This window comes from Arachis duranensis, chromosome 9 (assembly GCF_000817695.3).
Source record: "Arachis duranensis cultivar V14167 chromosome 9, aradu.V14167.gnm2.J7QH, whole genome shotgun sequence".
Classification (NCBI taxonomy): Eukaryota; Viridiplantae; Streptophyta; class Magnoliopsida; order Fabales; family Fabaceae; genus Arachis; species Arachis duranensis.
Window position 1 is genome coordinate 10,217,581 of NC_029780.3, and position 9,919 is coordinate 10,227,499.

General features: G+C 37.2%; 2 protein-coding genes across 2 annotated transcripts; both read right to left on the bottom strand.

Annotated features, from left to right (window-relative positions):
• Positions 1–6,980: 6,980 nt before the first annotated feature.
• On the bottom strand, positions 6,981–7,835 carry LOC107464567 (protein FAR1-RELATED SEQUENCE 5-like). Its single transcript, XM_016083488.1, has one exon. It carries the CDS (start codon positions 7,833–7,835, stop codon positions 6,981–6,983), a length of 855 nt encoding a protein of 284 aa, XP_015938974.1.
• A 111-nt stretch (positions 7,836–7,946) lies between these two features.
• On the bottom strand, positions 7,947–8,492 carry LOC127741509 (protein FAR1-RELATED SEQUENCE 5-like). The gene has a single exon (XM_052254182.1). The coding sequence runs from the start codon at positions 8,490–8,492 to the stop codon at positions 7,947–7,949; it is 546 nt and encodes a 181-aa protein (XP_052110142.1).
• Between the last annotated feature and the right edge of the window lie 1,427 nt (positions 8,493–9,919).

Here is a 9,919-nt window from a genome sequence, read left to right on the forward strand (position 1 = left end):
AAGACGAGCCTGGTTCGGGTTGGAGGACAGGTGGACGAGTCTCAAGCGTACTTCCACAGACTTTTCTGGACTTTCCCGCCGTGCATCGAGGCATTCCGTCATTGCAAGCCGCTAGTCAGCATTGACGACACACATCTGTATGGGAAGTATGGGGGAACGTTGCTCATCGCGATTGCACAGGACGGGAACTCCAACATTCTACCTGTCGCATTCACACTAGTAGAGGGTGAGAATGCGGAGTCCTGGACATTCTTTTTCTCGCACCTTCGACAGCACGTGACCCGCAGCCCAGTCTGCTGGTTATATCGGACAGGCACAACGGCATCAAGGCTGCACTTGAGGCCCCTGACGGCGGTTGGTTACCGCCATCTGCGTACCGTGCATTCTGCATACGACACGTAGCGGCTAATTTTGCCCTTACCTTCAAGGGCAAAGACGCTAGGAGGCTCCTAGTGAACGCGGCGTATGTGAAGACCGAGGTTGAATTTGATTACTGGTTTGATATTCTGCGATCTGAAGATCCGGCGATGTGTGAGTGGGCGAACCGGATTGATTACTCGTTGTGGACTCAACATCGTGATGAAGGGCGGAGATTCGGTCACATGACGACGAACATCTCCGAGTGTGTGAACTCTATCCTCAAGGGGGTCAGAAATCTCCCTATAGCATCCTTGGTGAAGGAAACATATGGTAGGCTTGCGAAACTCTTTGTTCGCAAGGGGAGAGAGGATGAGGCCCAGATGGGAACAGGACAACAATTCAGTCAGCATTTGGTGAAGTGTATTGAGGCCAACTTGAAGACGGCCAGGTGCTTCACGGTGACGCTGTATGACCGGGATAACTCCGAGTTCACTGTAGCAGAGACCACTCCGACTGGTTCTTTCTCCTTGGGTACTTACATAATATCACTTGCCTCTCGGACATGTGACTGCGGGTACTTCCAGGCTCTTCATTTTCCGTGTCAGCACGCACTTGCATGCTGTGCCTACTCATGTCTGTTCGCCACTCGGCACATGCACCGGTACAACCAAGCCAGTGCGGCAAAACCCCAACTGTAGGTACCCAGCTCCTCCAGCCTCGCTACGTACGGAAGCCATCTGATGTGAATCCAGTTCCCTGACTTGTCCGCAAACAGCTGCGTGCCCAACAACATCATGATGTACGCACGGGCATATCGGCGCACAGTGTCATCATCTGCATCCTCAGAGCACTCACCGAAAGTCTCCTGAAACCAGTGACGATTGGATTTTTGACGGTTTAGAATTTCACTAATGAAATCTCATTGTAAAGTATAGTTTCTAAACCAAGCAATAATGCTTTCATACAAAAATTTGTTTGTCACAAGTACAAACCCCTAAACTCTATAAACCGAAGTATTTAAACCTCGGGTCGTTCTCCCTAGGATTTACAATAAAGTGTCTTGTTATTGGTTGTGAGTTATATTTGGGGTTTTTAAGATTTTAGACAAGAAATATAAATGGTAAAGAAAATAAACTAACAACTAGCAAAGCTCTTGGCAAGATATGAGAACTAGAAGTCCTATCCTAGTTATCCTCCTCAATTGTGATAACAAATTATCCATTACTCCCACTTATCAACCAGCTGCAGTTCACTGCGTACTTCTGAACCTGACTGGGAGGAGGTATAACTCCGAGCAACTCCTGGAACCAGACCCAGGTTGGACGGCCACCCTCGATGTATATATGGAACTCTGACAAGCACCCACTCACGTAACGGCCGTCCACTGGCAAACCCAGCTGGTATGCCACGTCCTGGAGTGTGATCGTGCACTCTCCGAACGGCATATGGAACGTGTGCGTCTCGGGACGCCATCGCTCCACGAATGCACTGACAAGGGCCTCGTCTAGCCGGAACCATCGGTCGTTCAGCCTTGCAAGATGGTATAGACCTGCCATCTGCAAGTACGAAACGTATCTGTCATCAAGTCGCATGCCCTGCTGCCGCCGCATGCTCCTAATGCATCGCTGGGGCTGCGCACAAAATGAACCGCATAGTTAGAACCAGCATAAAAACCAACCACAACCGTAAGTAGCACGATAAATCATCAACAAATCATTCTGCTAAATAAAACCACATACCCTAAACCACTAACATAAACCGCTTGCATAAACCACTCACAAAAACCGCTAACATAAACCACCAACATAAACCACCAACAGAAACCACTAACTTAAACCACTAACATAAACCACTAACATAAACCACTACCCTAAACCACAAACCTAAACCACTAGCATAAACCACTAACTTAAACCGCTAACTTAAACCACTAACATAAACCACCTACATAAACCACCAACATAAACCACCAACATAAACCACCAACAGAAACCACTAACTTAAACCACTAACATAAACCACTACCCTAAACCACAAACCTAAACCACTAGCATAAACCACTAACTTAAACCGCTAACTTAAACCACTAACATAAACCACCTACATAAACCACTAACATAAACCACCATCTAACCCACATGCAAAACCACTAAGGCACAAATACCGCTAGAATAAAAAATAGTTCCGTACTAACCTCCTCGTCGATGACCCCGGCTATATGAGCGACTCCGTCCAAGCGATATAACCGTGCCGGATCGTCCCCCATGAGCAGAGTATTCCGTTCAGGTCTTCCTCAGAGAGAATCTGGGTCGTTTTCTCTGAGATTTTGTGGGGTAGGGGGGAGGAATAATAGTTCGAATGAGGGTGATTCGAACTCCTTATATAGCCGAATCACCCCTAATTCGAACCACATTGGTTCGAATTATGAAGGAGCACGCCAAGGGTAATTCGAACCAGGTTGGTTCGAATTACATGGTTTGGTTTCGAATGAATAATTCGAGCTAGACCAGTTCGAATTACGTTCATGATGAGTTCGAACCACCTTGGTTCGAATTACGTTCAAACTTCCTCTCCCCTAATTTGAACCACCCTGGTTCGATTTACTAAGGTTTGTAGTTCGAACCATCTTGGTTCGAATTACATAAAGATAATGTTTGGCTTATTGTTGAGACGATTTTCGGTTTGGCGTATTTACGTTACACACTTCTTGCCTTGGCTTATTATGATTTTTTACCCTATTAAAAATATATGATCTATTTTTTAATATTATTATATTTTTTAAATCAATTATAAAAAATTTAAATATTATTTTAATTAATTTTTCTAAAAGAATTAAATAAATTTTTAAATATTCTAGAATATAATATTTAAAGATTAATATTAATTATTAGAATTATATATAAGATTATTTAACATAAAGTATTTACTTAACATACGTTGTTTATGGTTTAGATTTAGAATTTAGAGCTTACGGTTTAGAAGTTTGATTTAAACCGTTTTAATCACTGATTTACTGGTTTACTGCTTCAATTGGTTCAACCGTAATATAAGCGAAAAAACCAAAGTTGCGAAAACTGGACCGGTCATAGAACTAAAGTAATAAAGGGAGGAAATCAATGAAAATAAAGAGGAGCACGAAGAATATGTTGATAAAGAACGGCGAAAATTGAAGTACTCACGACCGACGACGGCGTGGACAAAGCGGGCTTCACAGCAAGCACAGAGTAGCGGCGGCTGTTTGCTCTAACAGGGTTAGAGATTTTGCCATTTTAGTAAATACGGAGAGTGAGATAGAAGGGAGAGGGGATTGGGGTCTTCTACGCATTTTTCTTTTCTTCTTTTTTTTTTTTACCAAAACGATGCCTTATCCTGAAGAGGAGAACCAGAGCTTCAAAAAATTCGGTCGGTTTTTTGCCGGTTTTTTGCAGGCTAGTTTTAGACGTTAACCGGACCGGCCTACTAACCGGTTTTCAGTTAACCCGGTCGATCCAGCCGGTCCGGTCCGATTTTCAGAATCTTGAAAAAACTGTTTTATAATAAAAAATATAAATAAATTATAAATAAACATCTTAAAATATAATTATAATCTAATGTAAACCTTTAAATACATTACAAATTTAAAGCATTACATGAAATTTCATCAGCCAAAATCTTATAATCTTATAAAAGATGAGGACAAGTGAGGCTTCATTATAGAGTTAAGGCATGAGGGTGCCTTCTAAAGCACAGAGGTGTGGAGCGGTGCGGCGAAACAGCTGGCCGAGTTAGGGAGAGTGAGTAAGTGTTCAATGAAGGGGGAAGTGGATTAGGGTTCAGGACTTTACCGTTTTCCTTATTAATGAACAAAACGGGGCCGTTTTGGTGAAAAATTTGAAAATTGGCCGGATTTCGGTTCGATTCGATCGGCCCATTCTTGGCCGTTCGATAATCCAATAACAATTTTAAAATTTTTTTAATAATTAGGGTTTAGGGTTTAGACTTTAGATATTATAATTTAAAATTTAGAAGTTAATAATTAGGGTTTGAGTTTTAAGTTCATATAATTCAAATCTACTAGTTCACGTAATTCAAATTTAAGCATATAGTAATAAGTTAAACCATTATTCACTTACTTGATTAGGGTTTAGCGTTGATAAATTGGCATTTAGTAATATTTAGGTTATCCTATTTTAAATATATTTATGTTATCCTATTTAACATTTAACATTAGGGTTAATTTAAAAGTAAATAAATAATTTTTGCTATCCTTTTTAAAATATATTCTATTAAATTATTAATATGTTACAACTTGATATATGATTAGAAAAATACATATTAAATAACTTTATATATACGTTACCAATATATTACTACTTGATATATGCAATAATAAATGATTATAAGTAAATGATTTATTTCTTTTTTTTTAAATAAAACTTACTAATTTATTAATATGTTGCAATTAAGTTGTTATTGTAATTATGAGATACGCATTAATTGTCAATTCATTCAACTAATTGTTTTATGTCAATCTCCTATATAATTGGTTCAGAGTCAACTCTGGGAATCAATTTGTGGTCAATAATTATTTTATTATTTAATTAATTTTTATAACTAAACCTCACATCAATTCATTATTAATATCGTGTGACAGATTATGAGTAATAGGAGATATACAAAATTGATGCATAAATTAGTACTTAATAATTAACAAACATGATATTAAGATTAACGTTGTGCTTGTAATTGGGCTTAATCTAGTCACCAAAAAAATATTGGGCTTAATCTCGATAAACAAATTAAAAAGATAAGACGATAATAAAATTATATATTGGACCATCAACTAAGTTCATGCTCAATCTTATATAGGCCACATTTCAATAATAAAACTGTTAAAATTAGTTCAGAAAATTCCATTCATAAAACAATAAAATGTCGTCACATAAGTCTTAAAATAAAATTTTTTTTGTATGTTCTTCCTTCTCCATACCAAGACTTCCTGTCACGAGTTACTGCTTTCTATTTTTATTAAGATCATGAACCTCTCCATTCCAAAATAGATTTCCATTAGGCACATTATAATAATATGGAGAATATGACTGGTACAATGGTGTTCCATTGTATGGATGATAAAATGGAACGAAAAATCCTGAAAAGGTAGGATACACAGATAATCCATTCAAATGCTGGTTCTGGAGCTTCACAGGATCTATTGGATTAGATTGACATGTTTTTCCAATATCATGGTTATTTGGTTGTCCACTCTAAAAAAATACACACAAAAAAAGTTTAATATTTTATTAGTTAAAAAAAAACACTACTATTATATGTGTAATCCATTCACGATACAAACCTTATGTGTATTATGTATATTAGAACATCTTCGTTTATGCTTTTTGGACCTTAAACTTGTGTCATCAACTCTTGTATCTTACATACAGACATCTCATATGACATGATTAAGTAAGTATATATTTAATGAAATCTAAAATTAAAATGCATATATAATAAAATTGCTACAAATTACTGTTTTTGAAAAAAAATATATTAAACAAAAAAAGAATGGTTCTTATGAAAAGGCAAATTTATATATTGATATTCACTTTAACATACCTTGGTAGCCTTAACTCCATTCTTATTCTTTTGTGTAGCTAATTTATTTGTTCCATTGTCACTAAAATATCTGCGATATACACTCTGAACATTGCTCTCATCATTGCTTTGGTAATTTGTTTCTTCCTCAGAATAACTCTACAATATAATAAAATACATTAGACAATATTTAAATAAATAGATAAATAATCTTTAAAAATTTTGATAAAACAGAAAATTAAAATTACCTTCACATCATTGAGTTCATCACTCGATTGGTGATGACTAGTATGTAGGACGTCTCTGCTGTATAATTCGGGACACTTTCGAATCGTATGACCACGACGTGTACAATGAGAACACTTACGAGATTTTACTGCCCATTTATTTAAACGAGGGGCTCCCTTTGTCTTCACAACAGTTGGGTCACCGACCATACACGCATTAGAAAGAACCTTGGACTCGGGATCGCGTCTCTTTTTAAGCTTTTGGATTAGTCCAAAAATGTCATCTCTAATCTCTATGAAGTCATCTCGATTCTTTGACGCCGACTCACATAATGTGAAACACAGTGTTGCTAGAGCACCATATCTAATACCAGCAATATTTTCAGAGTCAGTTTCTGTGGATGTAACTGAACATACATAATCCTTCTTAGCATTTTTAGTCCACCTCGTGCAGACAAGAGTATTAGGAATGATATCGATGTGGTCATGTCTCATAATACAGAAAATATGACAACATGGAATGCCACGACTTTCAAACAAACGACAATCACAAGCAAACTTTTTAGTGACTTTATCATATTGTACTTCACATTCCCTCCTGGGTTGCCTATATTTATTTATTCTCACCTTAACTTCATTGTTGCTTACTGAATGTGTAACAACATTTAATTTGCCAGCTTCTTCTATCTCACACCGAACCTCTTTAAACATGCTTCTAGTAAAAATATCGGTAGTTTGCTTCTCAATGTCTTGAAGACACGTCATCAACACAGGAGTTGTAAACAATGATTTAAAATCGGATAAGAGTTCATTTATCCGATACTACGTCAATGCTTCATTAAAGTTGTGTATCAATTCCAACAGGTAGCACTTTTTACTAATGTAATTCTTTATCAAGGAGTCGATACCTTCGCATTGTGACGTAGTCCTGATTTCACCGAAAAACTTATCATTTAAATATGAGGAAGCCCACATTTCTTTGATCCCGTATGTCTTTTGCAACCATTCATTCTCAAAAAGTCCGTACTCAGATATCAAGTTATGCCATTTTCTCTCAAACTCTTCAGGAAAAAAATTTCCATACATTAGGTGCTTTAACCCATCTAAGAATTTTGAATTTTTTATAGCTTCACAGGCATTACGGTATAGATGCCATGCACAAAGACGGTGTGCAGCGTTTGGAAGAACTTCTTTTATTGCCTCCCTCATTGCAAGATTTTCATCTGTCACCACGGCTATAGGTTGTTTATTACCCATTATCTCCATGAACATATTCAACACCAAAACATAGGTTTCCCGCTTCTCATCGGATAATAAACCACAACCAAAAATGCATGTTTGTCCATGATGATTTGTTCCTGAGAAGACAACCAACGGCCTATTATACTTATTTTTTTGGTATGTCGTGTCGAAGGCCAACACATCACCAAAACATTGGTAATCAGTGATGCTAGATCCATCAGCCCACACTAAATTATCAAGCTTACCATCCTTCAAAGTAAACTTCCCTTGCAATAGTGGATCTTCATCTGCCTTAGAAATTAGGTAACTCAATGCTGCATGTGCATCACCATCTTTTATCTTAGCACGCCTCGATCTGTCAAAATGGTTATATAGATCTTTTTTTGTGAATCCCGCCCTGTTCGGACCTCCTTTTTGTGCCACCATGAACCCCATTATATGACAAGTTCTAACACCATAAAATGCAAACTATCAGCCTGTGCTTTATCAGCGTCAGTCATTGTTCGATATGCCGGAACGAACTGGATATACTTAGGTGGGATGAGGTCATGGTGAAATGAACTGGATATACTTAGGTGGGATGAGGTCATGGTTGTGAGTCTCTTCAAATTTGGTGACCCGCCACTTTTGTAAAATCAAGTCATAGTGAAATCTAATCTTTGCTTGAAACATTACGCGTGTGATTGGCTTGTGATCCTTTTTCCTGTTCTCCATCTCCAAGTACTTTTTTCTACGTGTACCCTCTCTGTTACAAACCATCTGTCGCATATTAAGGTTTCCATTGAAATCTTGTCCTTTTTCGTCAAGCCTCGCAACAAAACCGTGCACTCTAGCATAATTTCTATAAAAATCACAACATTGATCAACAGTATCAAACTTAATACCCCACATGTCATCATAGCTTAATTCATTTAACTTCTTCTCAACTTCTTGAATTTTATAGCTACAATTCGATACCTCCATGGATTCACTAAATTTACCCTCATTGTTGATAAGATCTTCCTCCTCCTTATCAGAACTACTATCATACCCAAAACACAGCTCATCACATTCGATAGACTCTTTTAAGTTCTTATTGTCATCGATGTTCATGTTTATGATGAAATTCTATTGAAAAAATAAATCATAAAAATATTTAATTAAGATACTAACAAACTTGACAAAAAATAACTTAATAAAAATAAAATAAATGATAAATTAAATAATTATAATCCGCTAAATTCAAACACAAAAACACAATTCAAGGCATAGATCAGACGAAATAGGCATAAGTTCCATGACTACAATTTTCTATAATTTCATATATTAGACAAATAGAAAAGCCACCACTAAGACTGCCATGAAGTCAATTTTCACATGTATAATTAGATACAGGCTAATTCACAAAAATGAGATAATTTTGGGCGAATGAAAGTGATACCAGCTAACTCTCTCCTTTCTATTTGGGTTTGGTTTGTAGATTGACAATGGAAATGTGATGAATTGAAACCAATAACATCTCTGCACAACTCATGATAATCAGAAAAGACATACCACTTAAAACGAGCATGAAACTATTTAAATACCTATAGACATGAGAGAAGGAAGACAAACACAACCAAATTAAATTAGATAAGAAAAACAAATTAAAAATGGAAATGATGAAACTGCCTTCAAACACGCAAAAAAAATTAAATTAAACTAGACGGCCATGATTTGTTAAGTTCCAAAACTCCAAACAGAAAAGAAAAAAAAAAGCTTAACCGAGTTTCATGATAGGTCGAATTCCAAAACTTTAAACATAACTCAGCTACATTCAAGAGAAAATTAAATATTAATTTCCAAAGCCTAACCTGTTTGACAAATGCAAATGCTCTTCATAGAATTGGTATACACACAACCAATCATTTATTGTTTCTTCTGTAATTTGGGGTGATAATTAAACAAGATTCCAAATAGCAATTTTAGGATTAAACAGTGAACTTATATTGGCTCAACAATTGAACTTATATAGTAGATATACAGATAGAAAAATTGTATCCATGGCAGCAAATTTGTTTCATAAAGAAATCAATAAAAATGAATTCACCGTTTGAACATGCAAACATCGAAACAATCCCATAACAAAAAAATGAAATTCATTATTTAACCAGAGGATAAATGCCTAACCTAACGTCAAGGGTGTGGTGATGGGAACGCCACTACGCTGGTGGATTGGAGGCGGCGAACACAGGAGTCACGGAGGCTCAGGACGTGAGAGACGGCGGCGACACTGCTGTTGGAGGCGAAAAGAGGGGGCGCTGTAATCGTGGTCACGGAGGCTAACGACGGGTGATGGAGATGGTGATAGACGAACGCCTGTGAGATAGAAGGGATCTGGCGGTGTCGGTGAGCGGCGGCGATGAACGGCAATGGTGGAGAGGTTCAGATATGAAGAGTTGGGTGTTCAGCCAGTGGGTGTTTTGGTAGGAAGAGAAGACTGATGGGAAAGGGAAGAGGTATTTTGTTCAGCCCTGATTTTGGATAAAATCCCCAAATTA

What these genes read in the sequence shown, in the direction of transcription:
- LOC107464567 (XM_016083488.1), bottom strand. Translation starts at nt 7,835, where the DNA reads ATGGGGTTCATGGTGGCACAAAAAGGAGGTCCGAACAGGGCGGGATTC.
- LOC127741509 (XM_052254182.1), bottom strand. Translation starts at nt 8,492, where the DNA reads ATGAACATCGATGACAATAAGAACTTAAAAGAGTCTATCGAATGTGAT.